At 36.1% G+C, this 18774-nt stretch overlaps 1 protein-coding gene across 5 annotated transcripts in view; it reads right to left on the bottom strand.

Moving 5' to 3' along the window:
- Nucleotides 1–18246, bottom strand: part of LOC146448533 (uncharacterized) — a 29622-nt gene extending 11376 nt beyond the window's left edge. Inside the window, exons 1-2 of one of the 5 annotated variants that reach the window (XM_085102491.1) lie at nt 18093–18246; nt 1686–1761 (exon numbers count right to left, since the gene is read on the bottom strand). In XM_085102491.1, the coding sequence (XP_084958617.1) occupies nt 1686–1761; nt 18093–18161 (145 nt within the window). In that variant the 5' untranslated portion in view covers nt 18162–18246. Of the gene's footprint in view, nt 1–146; nt 302–1685; nt 1762–4700; nt 4907–7873; nt 7992–17164; nt 17289–18092 lie in introns of those variants that run through there. The other 4 variants (XM_085102492.1, XM_085102496.1, XM_085102495.1 and 1 more) reach the window with 4 other exon arrangements.
- Between the last annotated feature and the right edge of the window lie 528 nt (nt 18247–18774).

The following is an 18774-nucleotide window of genomic DNA, read 5'->3' on the forward strand; positions in this document are numbered from 1 at the left end:
AATTGACTAAATAACAGCGACCAAATCGTATGATCTGCTACTTCAGTGTAGAATAGAGAACATGTGTCAAGCCATTTCTTTAGCGAAGCATCGCTAATATATATAAAGCAGCCTTTGATCAGTGAGACGCTGTTTTTGAAACTTACCAATTCTTGACACAGAGCGTCGCAAAACATACTTGTCATTATGATGCGGTCACAAACCATGTTATTTTCCGGTGACGTTTACGAAACACGTGAAATCGTTCTCGGAGTTATGCCATGTGTACATATTTACAAAGAAAGATCTCGATGTTTTGGACAGAAGCGAAGTAAAATTTCAGGAATATTTGACGGTTTTGTGACGTAAAGCGATTAATTTAAATACTATGTTCAACCAATCTTGGACTTCTTTAGAAGAAAAGAAAAGAAACAAAGAAAACAATAAGAGAAAACCTTTGATTAATATGCTGGTAATAATTTTCTTTGATTACTTCACTATTTCCTTTGTTTCAACCACAATGAGACGGCGCAGTTATATCAATCAAAAGATTGAATCATTGAATATACTCGGCAATTATTGGTGATTAAATTTGTCACAATGCGAGACGCGAATGCACGTGCTCCAAGAATTAAAAACGTGCCTGGATAAAATTTCATTTTCGGATTTATCTCTTGTGTTTTTTTTTTTTTTTTTACTGCTAAGCACCAAAATAAACCTTTGTGATATTTCAAGATGGATGTGAATGCGATTTAATTTGTACATAATCAAACAATGTTGCTCAAAAATTCGTTTGTGTTTCGTAGGGGATCCGAGAAGAATTTATAAACACTCGGGAAACGTTACACAGTGTAAATTCTAATACAGAGATGTTCGACACTCCCGAGCATTATACGAAAGGTTCCGATTTCCATCGAAGAATTCTCGACGGTTTTAACATTTCAGTGTTGGTTATTATTTAAAAGATGTTTAAGAAGAATGAAACAATTCAGTTGAAATTAGTTTTAATAACCCTCGGAGGAGTGTTTTGATTTTCTGGACTGATTTTGCACATGAAACGAATTACCTGAAAAACGTGTTCTAAACTTGACATACAATTTCCCTCCAAGTAAAGTTTTGTTACGAACCTAGTCCAAGCAATCGCGCTTATTTACTGGACAGGTTCCTAAACAGAAGACTATCAGCTTATACCTAACAGGTAGAGAAGTGTTGAAGTTAAATTACGTAAATTAATAGTTTCATATACTCGGTATTATAGTGATTCTGTTAGCAAATCATCTGATTAAATTCCTAGAGGTTGTCTTTTTGAGGGTAAATAATTCCCCCTCAACAAGTGTACCCGACTCACGCTCTGTCCGGTACCTTTTTGCTAAAGCTTTGCGTTTCCGATGCCGGCCTTGTTCGTTCAGTTTCGTGTGACAAGACGTGACAAAAAGTTTGTGTTTTCGCCATCCACCTACCAGTGCGTTTTCAAAAGCCTGATTTTTCTTAAAGATTCCAGTCTGTAAGTGGTTTCAAAACCTTTGCATTTTCCATGCGTATTCGTGTGGAGAAATGGAAAGTAAGTTTTCCTTTTTTCAGACAAAAACACATCAGTGTGGATTTGGGGAGTAACCTCAATCTTTTCGTACAGTGATCATAAAAAACACTAAAGACTGTTCTTTGTGTCTCTGGGTCGTAGCTAACGAGAATTAAGCTATAATTACCTTTTGTTTCCACGGCAGTTCCATTCTCCTCGACTTTCACCATGTTGTCTTTGGAGTTTTTTCTTTTGCTAGATTTCTGCGAAAATAATGGAGAGCAACAGGAATTATATTTGCACCAGTTCATACTCCTAATCTTTAGAACACCATGCAGTCTGGCCTCAGTTGTCGCTGCTTGAAGTTTCGCTCATTCGAGATACAAAAGATTTCCTTTGTAGACTGCGGGCTTTATACCCTTCTCGATTTAATCTATGATTAGTTGTTAAATAATCTCAAAGCATCGCAATCATTTCACTATATTGTTTAGGATGTTCTGCGTTCTTAAGCTGGTGTAATCCTGCGTAATCTTTGTCCTACTGTTTCTTTTGTTATTTTAGTTATTACTATTATTACCCTCAGTCACGTCCATGCGATAGAAAATAGTATATCACATTACTTTTAGAAGATTTAAACAACTCCTGAAAAGGGAGTTATTTTGTTTGAGTGAATAACTCTAAAAATAGGTTATTTAATACTCTCCTATTTGAATAAAGGTTAAGTTTCATAAACATAGTAAACTGAAAGATGTAAGGATTAGGATAATGTCAACCCCAGATTTGGAGTTAAATACTGAAGTTCAAATACCTCCCACTGAAAAGACATTCTTTTTAAAATTGACTTCATTTTTGGAGTTAAAATTATAAGTTCTTTCTAGTTTAGTCATCTGCTATCTAGAAAACGCCTCGAGAAGGACAAGCACCAAAATTGACCAGATTTCTGCCAGCATCAAGGGGAAACAATAAAACAATTTCTAATTATAAGACTACATTCTGGTAAATGTTTTAACTAAAGGAATTTCCCTGCTGCCTTAAAAGTCCAGATTATTTTGCATTGCCAATTTGAAGCATTATTCAGAATGTCACTTTGGCCATTTCACTCCTATATATAAGCAAATCAAGATTCGTTCAAAGTGGTTTTCAAGCCGTCGGTGAATGAAGTCTTCCTAAGTCCTCCTGTGACGACAGGTATTCAATTAAAAGCTATCGAGTGTTGCTATTTATTGCATCGTTCATGGTGGTTCTCGCTTTTGAATCTGAATGAAGTCCTGATGTAACTGATAATTCAAATGTAAGTTATCGAGCAGTACTTTATTGCTTTCCATGGTGTTTCTAACTTTTGTGTCTGTGGTCGATGAAATTCCAATTGTGACCTTAAAAAAATCTACTGAGCAGTACTTTCCTGTGTTCCTGTTCTTATGCTGTCAGTGAAGGCGGTTCTACCTTTTGAGCCTATGGATGAAATTCTAAAGTGTGAAATTCAAATGAAAGCTACTAAACTGTACTTTGCTGTGGTGTCGTTTATTATGCTTTATCAGGTGGTTCTAACTTTTGAGTTAGTGGATTAAATCCTGAAGTGTGACCATTCAAACGAAAGCTACTGAACAGCACTTTCTCGTGGTTTTGTTTATTTTGCTGTCATATAAGGTTCTTTTAACCCTTGATTCTATATTTGCTGATACAGCCTTTCCTGTGATGATGTTATTATGCTGTGCAAGGTGGTTCTGAGGTTCGGACTGTCAAGCTTGTGGAAGAAATCATGTCCCTTATTATTGAGTCTATGGATCAGATATTAAAGTGAGGCAGTTCTAATATAATTTACTGTGTAAAGGGTTGATACTTTCCTACGCTGTGGTGGGGTGAAAAGTTTAAGCTCAACCATGACCCGGAATTTCTTGTACCTTCTCGAAGAAAGTTAAGGCGAGCGTAGGAAAAGGTAAAAGTTGCTGTCGTGATCATGGGAAATTTCTTAAATATAATTATCCAGTAAACGCTTTTTTCACCTCAAGTAACAGGTTGTACCTAATTATCAATGATTAATTAAATTAACGATAACAATAAATTGTTCATACTAAGTTAGGCCTCACAAAATTGCATGGATCAATACACGGAAATGCCCCCGTTTGTTTCGAAAATAAACCGACAATGGTTTCCGACGTTCGTAGAACTGACGTGCTGAAATAAGATATTGGAAGCCCCAGAGACGGCTAATCAGACTGTTTTTACAATATATGCCACAGACGTGAACTGTATTGAGGGATGTACAATATCCGCAAAATTTTAGATTTGTATCATAACTCATTAGATCATTTTGAAAATTGTGACACGAAAGCATTTTATTTCAGCTAACGAATGAAGTCGGCATTTTTTCTTAACTCAAATATATGGGTTTTTTTTTTCGCTTTAATTGTTACGAGGCGTTTACATGTTGTAGTAGGCAACTTGCTTTCTACGTTGATTTGAAAGACAAATTCGAAAACATTGTTTGTCAGCTGAAAACTTGTGCTTTCGTTCGTTTTTAGATCTGACATGTCGATCGACACTTGATTGTTGCCTTCAATGCTTCGGCATCTTGACGTGCAAGTACGAAAGTTTCGGATGTTTTCGAAACTGGAATAGTTCGATAAACATCATTTGTTTACGGAAGTTATCATCGCACTCAGCTTAAATTTTTTAACTATATAATAAAACAGCAAAATCCTCCTGAACGATTAGTTAACTTCGGTAAAGCAAGGCTTCAGTTAAGACGATAATCGGCTCACAAGTTTTAAATTGACCGACTTTCTCTGAATAAACAGGTGTCAACATATATTTCTCCAACACTCTCATATTATGACAACGTAATCAGAATAAGCCCATTTTCAAGACAAGGAATCTAAAATTGGCTTCACGAATTAGCCGATAATAAGTTTTTTTATCATTTTCAAAATATGAAGTCGAACATTGGTTTAGCAAGGTGCAAGGAAGTTACTCTTTGCTTTTCAATTTAAACTGTCTGTGAGAAGATAACCCCCCAAATCGTAATTTTCTTGTTTTCAGGAAGCCATGCACGTCCAAAGTGTTGCTAAGCTATTTCATTTAACTCGTAATTTGAATGGTTGCAATTCAAGATTTCATTCACTGATTGTAACCCACAATAACGAACTAGTTGCGAAGCATTTCACCAAATAAGGTATAGTCTACAAACTAAGAGGTAACATACCGTCCGTCCAGTGTCCAAATAACTCCTTTATCTTTTGCTATACGTGAACAAGAGAACTTAAAACTGATCGCGATCCCTGAGGCTTGCAATTGATTATTCTTCAGAGTCGCTTGCCCATCGATATGAAGCTTTCGGTATCATGAAAATCTATGACGTTAGTTTCCCAATTAAGGTAGCGCAGACCACTTCGAAAGTATATTCCAGCTTCCGTATCACTCCAACACAACATATTTGTGCGATTGCTTACAAAGTAATCGGTAGGATTGCGAGGGCGGTTTAAGCCGCCGTAGTCGTTGAGTACGTGAGAAAATTATTACGACTTGGTCATGTTTTGTCGTGCTTTCCCAGCATCGACAAAGGCTTCTGAGGCTGAAATAATTATTAATGTTGTCCCACGGGCATTGAACAAAGCCAGTGCGCAACTCAATAAGCTTTTCAGTTGTTAAAGAAGATTATTCTGCTAAATGGAGCAAATTAATTTTCGCTTAGCTCTCCTGGAGTCAGTCCTTTGTATCTATTTTAAATGGTTTTCCAGGTAATAATCGATCATGTCCCGACGCGAAAACTGATAAAAGCTCAACACTTTACTTCTCCTTTCGATAAAGATATACTGCCCGGTGGACAGGTGATGAGAATTTGGAAAACTATCAAATCTGGCTGTTTTATTCCAGAAGGATCGAGATATAAGTTCACTTGACTTTAGATATAGTAAACTACCAATTAGCCAAGTGGTTATTTTTCTCGATGAGTATCAAATTCTCTGGACTTGTATTATAGTTGACTCGGCGTATTGAATTTGGTAACGCGAAGGGTTACTTTGATAACAAATAGAAAAACTTCAGTTGGAATGCCGCCTTTGTAAGGCCAGTCATGAACAGAACTGCGCGCCAAACTGCCCTCGAGGGGGCCTAAGGGCAAAGACAATGGAAAACAATGACTCGGTTCAGCTAGGCGATCGATATTGCCCGCGCGCGAATGGTGTATAAAAACTCAGTTGAATATCACGGCAACCACAAACCCAAAACAAATTCACAAACAACAGCGACTGTAACCAAACATAAATTAAAGGAAGACTTTAAGGAAGACACTTACAACGGCACTTTTGGTAAACTTGTTGCCGCCTTCCGACATGTTAAAAGGAAACAAGTGTTTGAAAGTTTGTTTTAACTTATTAGCTTTAAACAATGGGATATATAGGCTGAGGTGAAATATATTTAATTGCTCGAAAATGTCATCGGCCGAGACTATTTTTTCTAAAGCAAATTGTAAATTACCGGATGGGTGGCAATGATGTCATAATTTTGTTGTAAAAAGAGACCTTTAAGGAATGGTCGCCTAGTAAAAGATCTGCTAACTTGTAACTGAAAAACATTTTGCAACGTGAAAGGAAGCGAATACATGGTACGCCGGTGTTAACATATACTGTGGCATCACTTGACGTTAATATGCGTGTTGCTTTCACCACGAATGATTACACTTAAAGATTTTAGCCATTGTCTCAAAATTTAAAACAACCCCATGCAACTTAATAGACAGGCTTAGAATTGAAGTGCTGCTCAGTATGGATTTCCTTCAGAGGTCACTGCATCTAAATGGGATTGAATTCGTTCGATTCAAGTGTAGCAAAGTACTGCTCGATAGCTTTTAGTTGGGTGCTCAGCGTTTGACTCATTCGAACTCAAGTGAAGTTTACAGATGAAGGTCTTGCCCCTTCATTAAAATTTATTTTAGTCTGTTAGGTGTCTGGTTGTTCCACAAAGCGAACCAGTGCAAGAACAAAGATTGTAAGTTTATAACTTTAAAAAAAAAAAAGCTTTCACCTTAACAATATTCTCAGAAAACGTAAATTCTAACACAAGAGACGTTCTTGTATACTCTGATAAAGCTCAAGTTCTGTTTTGGGAGTATTGTCGATTTGGGGCGAATAAATGTTTGATTAGTTACAGAAGCATGAAAATTGCTCTTCTAATGACCGTCATTAAGCACACGATCGCGCGGATTGCCTCCCAGTTTTGGCACTAATGACGATCAATTGTAACTCATCAGGACACTAACTTAAGCAGGCATAAGTTATATTCTGACTCCGGTCCTTAACCTTCTCAACCTGCCAAAAAAAACAAAAGAACAAAACAAAAAAACGGAAGGAAGTTTACATCTAGGTTTAAGTTAAAACTGGAACTCCACTACAGTAAAATGCAAAGTTTCTCTCAATAGTTTTGCTTCAGATAGCCACAATTTACTGGGATTTCATCCGTTCAGGCTTAAACGTTAAAACTACTTGTTGCTTTCAGAAGCACAACAAACAATATCACAGGAAAGTGCTGATCATACACTAGCTTCACTTTGAATGGTTATCAGCTATAGGATTTCATTCACAGACTACTGAAAAGGTAGAGCGCTCTTGAACAGTATAATAAACAACACTACTGCAGCCAGGAACTGTCAAGGAATCACAGTTTTCGTACCACGCTGAATTACACATTATAAATTAGGCTGTTCTGCAACGCGTCAAAATTTCCAGATTCACCTCAATGAATCCGTGCGTCTAATTAATGTAAACGAAAGTGTTCAGCACAACCATGACGATGCTGTACTTTGTTCAGAATTCATGTTTTAAGCATTAACAACATTTGGAAATTTTGTGAAATTTTAAACTTAACGTGCTTCGTAAGAACAAATTTTTGTCATTTAGGATCATTTACAGTCCTGTAGTATAAATCTACTATCGTTCTATCACGAATGTTGTACTCTTATTGGCTACGCTACTCACTCTCTTTCTGCGCGCGTAGCGTGACTGCTACAAACGTGAACCTGTCTTGTTAAGTTTTGAATGACTAGTATTTTCTACTAAAACAATCACATTATTCGCTATCGATTTCTCTGCGTGATAGTTGATTCGGGCTTCGACCTCGTCAACTACCACTCGATAGAAATTTCGAGCTCATAATCTAATTGTTAAATATTGCACAACGTCAATTTTGTATCAAGTTTGTAGTCTCTAAATTAACCAGTTTACATTTGTTTTATGTTATTTACATTGGTCTATAAAAAACCCTTAGAAATTTAAGCTGAGCCAGTTTCAATCACCCTTTATGTTTACATATGAGCGACTGAGATCTGCAAATATAAGTTTCGAACCACAAGGATGTTGTATACCTTATGATCATGCTTACCTTAACTGAACTGCCTACACTTTGTAAGTTGAACAATATTCCCCGAAGATGCCGATTTTTTGTTTTCAAAATTATATTATAACGCAAACGTGGTTAACGAACAGAAGAGATGACTTGGCATTCAGTAGCTTGCTACGGTCAGCGACTGCTTGAATTTCAAATTAAAATGACGTGATTGTCAGACAAAGCAATAAGTGGTTTAGGAAGTAATGAGGTATCCCGTTATTGTTAAGTTGTCAACACCAAGTCATTCGTAAGATAATAATGAATAATCAGATCTATTGGGGAGATTTAGGGACGTGATCAGCCAAGAGAACAATGCAGAGAGCCCAAATTTTGAAAAGGCATTTTTTTTTTTGGGGGGGGGGGGGAATTGTTATAAAAACTGGCATGAAAAAATGAAGCAGTTTACCTTGAAGTTTTAACAAATCGATCGCCTCAGTCTACGGAAACCGGGTTTCCACGGCAATGCAGAGCGGCAAGACGACATGCTCGGCCGGCAATTTTGACAATCACACACTGCACAGGTTCAAGACAAAGCGTTTGATAAAAACGAGTTGTGAAAGGTTAATCAGTTGAAAAGCAGATTCTTTTCAGAGCATAGCTAAAGTTATTCAACGGTTTCTTTCCCCCCCAAAAAAGTATTCTGGGATTGGAAGCATCGCTCGCAAGGAGACGTGGGATGGAAATCCGAGTGGTACTAGTTACGAGTTAAAACATAACGAAACCAACGAGCCGCAGTGCATATTGGACATGAATAACCTGTCTGATTTTAAATCAAGCTTTCTCGATTTTTGTCTGCCTTTCAAATTATTCCCTTATCACTTGAGCGCACGATTTGCTTTCAATTCTTTTGCAATGGTCTAATAAGTATACAATTTGGTTGTTCATTCATCAGGTCCTCATTGCTTTCATGTCTAGAAGCCAGGGAATCGGTTAGTTTTAATACTGGCTAGAACTTAGCCACTGAGCAGTTATTTCCTGTAGTCAGGCTTTATCAGTTGTTGCATTCAAATGAAAGTTTCTTTACGGTACGTTAGTACGAGGCTTTTTGTTATGCAGCTTTGTAAGGTAAATCTTACCATTGCCTGTTCATTGTGCTATACAAGGAGTTTCTTGTTTTTGAGTTGGTGGATCAATCCCCGAAGTGTGGCCATGCATTAAAATAAAAGCCACGGAGCCTGACGGATGTTCACACCTTTAGTTATCTCTGGAGATAGCTTTCGTTCTGTTCACTCTCGATCCAAGCAAAGGCTTTTGACTGTGTGGCTATTTATTCGCTGTACGAGGTTTATGAAACAATTTAGCGTTGTTTTCCTGTTGTGCTCTTATTTTAAAGGTATTTTTTTCGTTTCAAATTCCCTGGCAGGATACATCAGTGCAGTAGCGATATTACGTAACCAAATATAAATTCTGTATTAATTAGTGTGTACATTTTTCATAACCCTGAGGTTTCTAACTTGAATTTGTAAAATTTACACATGCAGGTGGTATTGGGCTGTGTAGTGCTAATATTTGCTGTCTAACAAACCCTTGTGTCTGGAAGTTCAACATTATGCATTCATCGAAGTCCACTCTTAAATGTTCACGCGATCACTTATTAAATCAATCCCTGGTTATAATAGGAGTAAGAGGTGGTATTGTTTTCAACCATGCAAGAACTAAAAATTTTTTTTAAGGTATCGTGTATTTTAAATCAAAATGAACATTGTGTAAAAGAATCAATGAATGTGATCTTTGTTATGTAACCATACTGGGAACAAATATTAGTTAAGATAAAACTTTTAACTAAAACGAGATTCAAGCCCATCACCTTTACAAGGACTGCTGAAAGCTGGTTAAGTTCAGTGTAGTTAACGTGAAGTTTTAGCATACGATATTTTTGAGCTGGACTCTGAGACGCCATCCTCTTTCATCTAGATATTTATTCTAAATATACAGGCATGTCGTACGTCACGAAAACCGGAGTTTTTGTTGTTGTTGTTGTTTTTCCTGAAGCTTTGGATCACATTTGTTGTGTCTTTTTAAAAATAATCAATGCTTCAATTCCCAATTTCAATTCTCCGCTTTGTATGACAAATCTCTCAGTATTTTGCATATGTGGTCAACAGGCCTCTTTTATTTATTTCATCGTTACATTTTTTCTCTAGCTCGCGAAGATTGCCGTAATACCAATGTTATCGCTATAGATATAGAACTCATTATGAAGCAAGATAAGAATTCAGTGGTATTCTACATTTGAAAAACACCATTAGTACATCATGGAAATGGGAGGTTTTGTCTTAATACTTTGGATCAGCGATGGCATTTGTTGAACGTTTTCCAAAAAGCACTGCTTCCTAATTTTCATTCTCAACCTTCTATGGCTTCTCAGATTTTTGCATATGTAGTCAACAGGCCCCTTGTATTTCATAATTACAACATTTTTCCCGTAGCTCGAAGATTGCCGTAATACCAATGTGATCGCTATAGATATAGAACTGTTTTTAGGCAAGATAAGAATTCAGTTGTATTCTAGGTTTGAAAAACACCATTAGATATATTAAGAACAGCCAATGGAACGTTCAGTCGTTATTTATGGTTCGTTGCAAGCAAACACTTCAAAGTAGAGGGTAATATTTTTGAAAATGCATGCAAAATAATACTCTGGATCCAAAGGTCGATGTGTTGCACAAATTAATCGAAATAATTAATCATAAGACAATAGCTACCAAGACGGAGATACGCATTTTCTAAAATCTTCTTTGACGAGTAGAGCGCAACTGCATGTTAATAACAATCGAGATTCTCAAGTTTGAATCGCTGTGTTACTGATTAATTTTTGTTCGTATGTCTCAGTGTTTAGGCAGCTTTTGCAGATGTTCGTAATTCATTTTTTTGATTTAGTACCTCAGTTGTTTATGCCTTGACCAGCCAAGCACAAATCAAAATGCTTAAACTATGTTGCGTCGGCAAACCACAATAGAACGCTACTGTTAAGTAATGATCCGCAACTTAAAAGGAACGTTACAAAGCCGGATATCGAACGTTTCCAATTCAAGTTACAGAATCTCTAGATCTGTTCTCCTCTTTGAAGCTTGCAAGATTTTTTTTAGCTTGTCATTTCAAGCTCAATTAAAATTGTATAACTGAAAATGAACCGCATTGGCCTTATGCTGAAAGGTAAACTTTTAGACAGTGTTCTGTTCAGTTATTCAACAACAACTTCAAATGAACGTCACAAGACAAATGATCGATTATTTCAAGTACAAATCGTGGTACCTCAGCTTTCCTATTTGAAGGTTTTAAACCAACATTGTTAAAATAAGCCGTATAGGCCTTATGCTGGCAAACGTTTGTCCGTGTTCAATCAATATAAGAACCAATTATTCCAATTATTATAACACACTCTTATTGCAAATGCTGGTTCTTAAAAAGCAAAAATAGTCAGTTAAGAGTAAGTTGGTTTCTTTTATATAGTTTTGCAGGATTGAAAAATTGAAAAAGATTTGAAAAGGATTGAGTTTGTTTCAAAAGAAAGTCATCCTCAGCCTCGATTCAACTCAAAGACCAGGTCGCTAAGCGCACAACTGTGAAATGGGCAATAAAAGCAAAGCAGTTTTTCGATCGAAACAAGAAAACTCTCAGCTGATTTAAGCCAGTAAACAAGTAAACATGTTTAACAAATTTCCCTAAGCGAGTGCCTTTCTCAAGTGATCGCTTTTCTGATATACCAAGTTTCTCTTTAGTTTCTTTTAATTTTAGTATACTAAAGTACAAAAGAGGAGATTTCGATTCGATATTAGCTGATTATAATTGTCTGGTAACCATACAAACCCAATTAAACAAAACCTTGTGACAGTTGAATCGTACTACGTGAGTGCCTTTCTCAAATAATCTCTTTCCGATATACCAACGTAAAGTTTTTTTTTTCATCAGTCCTTCTTTAAGTTTAGCAAAGGAAACCACAAAACAGGAGATTTCGATTCTATATTAGTTGGCTTTCTGGTAACCATGCAAACACAACATAACAAAACAAAACTTGAATACAGTGGAATCTTCCTACTCGACAACCTTTCGTAAGCGGTCACTTGTCCAATATACCAATCTTTTTCTTCAGTTGTTCGTTAAATTTATTGAAAGAAAATGCGAAACAAAGTTTTTTATTCTGTATTAGTTGATTACCTAGTAACCATGCAAACACGCAGAGCAAAACAAGACTTGGATAAACTGAGTTGAATCTTCCTACTTATACCACTTAATTTTTTCTTCAGTTTTTCGTTAAATTTATTAAAAGAAAGTACAAAACACTGGGAGTTTTTCTTCTATATTAGTTGATTATCCAGTAACCATGCAAACGGGATTTTAAAACGAAACTTGAGTACGGTTGTACCTTCGTAAGCGACAAACTTTCGTACGTGGTCACTTGTTCAACATTAATATACCATTTATTTCTTCAGTTTTTCGTTACATTTAGTAAACGAAAGTACAAATCAAAAGACTTTGATTCTATAGTACTGAGTTGATTACCTAGTAGCCATGGAAACATGATTAAACGAACTGACTTGAATATAGTTGAATCTTCCTACGGGACTGACCTTTCGTAAGCGGTCACTTGTCCAATATACCATTTTTTCTTCAATTTTTCGTTAAATTTATTAAAAGAAAGTACAAACACTGGAAGTTTTTGAGTCTATATTAGTTGATTATCTAGTATCCATGCAAACATGATTAAGCGAAACTTGAATACAGTTGAATCTTTCTACAAGACTACATTTCGTAAGCGATCACTTCAGTCCAATATACCATTTTTTTCGCTCTCCAGTTTTTCGTTAAATTAATAAAAGAAATTACAAAACAGAAGAAGGTGTTGATTCTATATTAGTTGATTCCCTTGAAACCATGCAAACATGATTACACGATACTTGAATATAGTTGAATCTTCCTTGGGAACCACCTTTCGAAAGCTGTCACTTATGTAAGTACCAATTCTTTTCTTCAGTTTTTCGTTAGTTTTAGTAAAAGAAAGTACAAAACAGAGGAAGGTATTGATTCTATATTAGATCAAAGAGTTGAATTTCCCTTAGAAGTGACTACTTTTCTTTTAAGAGATCATTTGTTCAATATACCAGGTCTTTTTCAACATATTCTTTTGTTTTTCTTTCTAGTAAAAGAAAGTGACAAATAGGAATTTACAATTCTCTATTAGTTGGTTATCTGGTAATCAAGCAAACACAACAAAACAAAGCTGGAATACAGTTGAATCTTCCTACGCGAGTACCTTTCTGTAGAGCCGATCACTTGTCCAATAAACGAGGTCAGTCTTCATTATATTTAAGTGATCACTTTTCCAGGTATTTAAGTTGGTCATTCACTAGAGATTGAAAGTGTCATCATAATTGTTCCTACTAAATTAAGAGATCCCTAACTAAAAATATCGTCTTTCTATTTCAAGTCTGTCTCAATACTAGAGCACAACCACTGTCTGAGATACTGGCACAAAGAGTCTGGTTCAAGCTCTGGCAGCTAGGGAAAGTTAAAGTTTAAGGAAAACTTTAAGTGTTGTTTATGCCTGATTTGTCCAGTCACCATGGTAACAAAAACGAGTTAATAAAATGCAAAAAATATATATTTTGTGGCTTTGTGAGAACTAAGTCTTTATCAAAGGGGGACATTTGTGGGTTTGCATGGAACATTGTGGGTGGTTTAGGAATCCTATTTTTTAAAAAAGAACTTGCAAAGATAATTTTTTTACAAATTAGCTGCTTATTTTGTTTGGCGAATTTTTGAGACAAATATTTCAGTTGTATTTCGATCCATGACGGAAATAATCAGCCTAGACGATAAAAAATAACTCAACTCTCATAAAAAATCATTTTTTCTTTTCTTTCAAGGTTACTTTATAGTGCAAGCATGTTTTGTTTTTCTGGGTTTTGCAAGAAGTTTAAAAATATAAATTTTAGAAGATCTCGAGGCCTTTAAATAAATACCTCCTGATGGGTTAATGGAGGTTTTAATCAAGTTTTAATTTAAGGTATTTTCTAACCTGAACGTGAACAAAATTCATAATTATCATGTCGCGTGTCCGGATTTTGATACTGTAAAATTACATGTTTCGTCTTCCGTAAATGCTAAATTCAATATCACTCCTTCAATATTGATTATTTTTCAGTCCATCGTGCTGCTAAGCAGGTTCCTTCATTCAAATTATGACCGATTAGGGGCTTCCTCTGATGTTAAGCTACGTGACCTAGCGTGACTAACGGTGACCTCTTTCCTCCAACACGTTCCTTCACGGTAGACAGATAAAGGGGAAATATATCTAAAAGTCAACAGAAATCGGGGCAAAATACGATTACCTTCACCCCACTCTGCATTCGTTTCTTATAGATATCAACAACGAGTTTACGTTTTCCCAATGCGATTATCTTGTCAATTATACAGGTGAAGATAATAAAGAACTTTTTCAACATAACAGAGATTAATATCGAAGTCAATGTATCTGTAAAGGTATTGACGGTTAAAGCTTCCGAATGAATGGTTGAGGAAACTAAGGTTTAAGTTTAGGTTCTTCGGCCTTTGCGTGTCATGAACGCTGCTTTGAATAATTGTCCAGATATACTTCAAATTTAATTGAATTCTATAATTGTACTGAGAGCGAAGGGTAATCAGTACGTTCTGGTTCAAGAATTTAATTGTTATTGTTTCTTCTAAACAGCTTTTTATTTATATCTTGTTTTTAACACGAAAATAGCAGCGGCCATTGTTCTAAATATAATTAGTCGGCAATTTGCTTTCTTAAATGTTTGGGTTAAAGCTAAATTACGGAAGAAAATTCTGCAAGACAGAAAATGGTCCAAGCTTTTACGTCCTCTGCGACACATACTAGTTTCACGTGTGATGGTCTGTTTACATAAATACTTTTTAATTCAGCTGCAAGCTTTTTTAGTCGTAGATAAACCATTGACGGAGTTTTAACATTTATTTCTCAGGAATTTCAAGCTAGAGGCTAAACTCGTGACACGCGGCTGCGGTAAATTATACTGCGGTTCTGCTAGGATCGCTGGTGCCAAGAAAGTAAAATAATTACTTGGACAATTAAAATAGCTTTCCGCTTGGTTTTTTAATTGAGGTACGCATCCGGCAACCATCTGAACTGATCGACATTCGTCAAGTTAATTATTTCACTTCGACTCGAAGGTTAAAGTTTAAAAATGGAGAAAATATTCCCAACTTGTATTTTTCCAGCGCCACTGTACAGAATTACTAGCGGTAGCTTTCATTTTGATAGTCACAATTTCCTGGTTCCTGCATTATAAGTTGTAACATTGAAAGGAACTGTTCGGTATCTCTCATTCTTCGGAGTCTTGGATTCTTTCGAAGGCTCAGAAAGTCTCAGGATCGCAGAAATATGTCTTGCATTCTTAATCTTGCCATTTTCCACTCTTATTTAAGGGTCATAACACTTGAAAGATAAGATTTTATAATCCTGTCTCATGCAGGCTCAAGAGCTGGAACCACCTCGGCAACTTGTTTACGTACATTAGGAATTACACAGCTCAGTTAGCTTCCTTTTGGATTCATATCTTAATTTTAGGGAAATGTCATCTCTTTTTAGGGTCGCATTGAATGGCCAAAAACATACCGGCTTGAGTCGATGGAAGAATGGTTCAGTTTTGTAAACGATTACCCGGCTAGTAAATGGCTGTCTAAGATGGAAATAGGTTGCAACTTTAAAAAATTGGCCAATTCTGACCATATAGTTTGGAGAAATAGCTAAAAACCGAGAATCGTTTGTTCAATCCTTATGAAAATCACTTAGCATTTGTTCCCAGTGTTCTAAGAGTAACGTTATGTTTGAAGGAAGATACTTTGTCAAGTATTTGTGAAGATTTGACAAGAATCTCCGTGAAATTGCCCTTTTGAGGGTTTCGTCCACAACATCCTGAAAAGCTGAAACGAAACTACTTTGGTGGCCTAAAAAAGGCACTTTTTGAGAGCTGAATGATTGCCTTGGCACGTTTCACGGACTTGAATATCAATTAAGCACGTATATGTCTTAAGGTTAATGGCTATAGAACTTCATTTCTGACATCGCTAAGATTTCTGAACTTTAGGCTTGAGAGGTTTTTCTATTAGAATTTGAAATTAATGGGTAATTAATTAAACACGGTCACACTTACTTTAAAATGCTTTCAATAAAAGATATCGTAAAAAAAATGTTGATAATAGCTATTGATCTCGAATTGCAATTATTACTATTTCGCATTCTTGTGTTTAGTTTAAACTAGCTTAGAATGAGATAAAATCGACTAAACAAAGCAAGTCTTTTTTAAATCCCTGTTGTATTTTTGTCAGCAAACCACAGATGTTGCAAACGTCCATAAAGAAAGCAATTATGAATTGATCCTCAAAATAAACAGAAAATAACCCAAATATAACTCCAACACTAATTGCCTGTATTGTTTTGCACTCAATTTTTACCACAATTTTGCCGATCTTGGTTCTTCAAAGAAGTTTTGGCCCGAAAATGTTTCTTTTTTGATTAATTTGGGAACATTTTTCGGGCACCGCATTTATGACCGAAGGAATTCGGAAATGCTTTGATTAAGGGTAACCTTGGTAACAGGGGAAAACAAAGAGTAATATCATTAAGGGTGACCTTGATGTAAAACCTATATAGAGAGCTTTTATCGGTTAGATCCGCTGATAAATACATTCCTAAACTTGAAATTTTCAAGCATGTTTTTCTCGATAGGAAAACGTTAATCATTCTTGCAAAGATATTACATTAGTGGCCGAGAGCTTTTCACAACTACTTCGTCTTTCATGAAAGAAACATGAATTATATGCGATTTCACGAAACAGCAGTCGATTTATCAGGAGCCTACCTCTGGCTGTGACCAACGAAGCGTTGAGTTACTAAAGTCACAGCGCTTTTCAGCTTTCTTAAGTGTAGTCTGTATTGAGTTTTCGCAAATACTGAAATGTTCCGAATATTTCTTACCATAGACTGATAAAAATAGACTAACAGCAAAGATCCAGATCAGTTAATGAATGTACGATATTTCATTCTGATGTTTTGTTTCAGAATATTACCTAACTAAATTTAAAAAGGCAAATTATGCTTTTGTCGTGTAAAATGCAAAATGAGATACAGTAGTACAAAGATACACTAGAAAAACAGCAATTAAAGATTCTTGTGGAATTTGCTTATTTATGAACATGTTTTGTGGAAAATAAACCGTGAAATGATTATTTATGTATTTCTAATATAAAAATATTATGTCAAATATAAAAAAGGGAATTTACCTGGCTTAGGCAAAATGTCAGCCACCCCATTTTGTGAATCACAGTTCTCATAATTTTACTTGCAGTTTAGACTTGCGCTCCATAAAATCAATGCTTCCGACCATTTTAACCACTACACGACTTTTACATGAAAAACGGACGAGCATTTTTGTTTGATTATTTCACGAAATGTGTGGGCGTTTTGTCTTAATCGGATTGAAACTTGAGAGGAAAAAGGATTATTGTGAAGGAATTAAAAGAACAATTATTAGCAGTCAGCCAAGACGGCCGCGATTCAAGCTCGAATCTTACAATTCCTTCCTTGAAAGATGTACAAAGAAAGGAAGTCGACAACGACTTCTTTGCAAAGTAAAGTTTGTACGGTCGTTCCAAAACCAACGGAGCCAATTTCAAATTAATGGTTAGTTTCATGTGAAAGAAAGAAAAACTTACAAAGTACTGTCAGTCTTTGATGATACCATGAAAGTGTAGATAAAAAAGGAAGTGATTTTTTTACTCCTCCATTAGCTAAATTGTTTACAGTTGGAGTAAATCCGTGCGCGAGAAGATATGCTAGAAATTGCTAGACTTATCATCGATCGCGCTTTTATAGCATTTGCGATTTGATATGTACCTCGTAATAATCTCAAGCTAACAATATCTAACATATTATGACTTCTGACGGTAGCTAATCCGCTCGGCTCTCACCAACACGGCGCGCCTAAAACAGATTCTACGATCTCAAACATCGTCACCTTGTCTGTGTTTAATCTAAATTAAATTGTATTATCCATTAATTTGTTTTTTTTTTCTGCGACACGAGGTCACAAAAACGTGATTTCAAATTCGAACGTGTCGAGTACATGAACGACAAACTGTAAACATTACAATTCACGCTTGAGTTTTCCTCTTTTTCGCACGAAATTCAAAATAATCGTTTGAGACCTACCTTTTGTTTTCGGCTGAGTTTGAAACTCGCTTTGCTCGGAAGCAGCGGACCTCGAAACCAGGTCCTCATCTTGAACTTTTCAATCTTGACACCAGTGAACACGACTCAATGCGCTCTTTCGTCAAAGCTCAGTGTCAATGATTTTAACGAAGTTTGGATGCATAAGAAGCATCCTTGTTGATATTGCCCTGCAGCCGTAAACCGCGTGTTTAGCATTCCCTTTGATCGCGCACTTGATGAAAGCCAATACTTATATTCAAGCCCCGTAGCTCCTGACAATAGAAATGTTTTTTGCCAACTATTGTTTCAAACGGAGACTTGTATTTTACGGTCGGCCTGCCGTTGTGGTTTATTTTAATTAAATCAAGCCTACGGTCTAACTTAGCTGAACGCAAATTGTGTCCGGGGCAAAGGTTTATTAATAAATATTCCTCATACTTAGCAACACGGAATCTCAATCTGCCAAACCATTAAATGAATTCTCAATATTCTATTTATAACTGATGTTTCTCTTGCCAAAATATTCAGCTCTTGAGAAACGTTTAGAGTAATGGTGATCGCAATCTACTGGAATGCGCGGGAAAAGTCGACACCGGCGCAGCTTTGTACGTTCACTACCTACGCAATTCCCGCCAATATTTTGTCCGACCACGCGCACGTGTTGCCTAAATAACCATATCTG

This window comes from Pavona decussata, unplaced genomic scaffold, assembly GCF_977016875.1.
Source record: "Pavona decussata unplaced genomic scaffold, jaPavDecu1.1 SCAFFOLD_912, whole genome shotgun sequence".
Taxonomy (NCBI): Eukaryota; Metazoa; Cnidaria; class Anthozoa; order Scleractinia; family Agariciidae; genus Pavona; species Pavona decussata.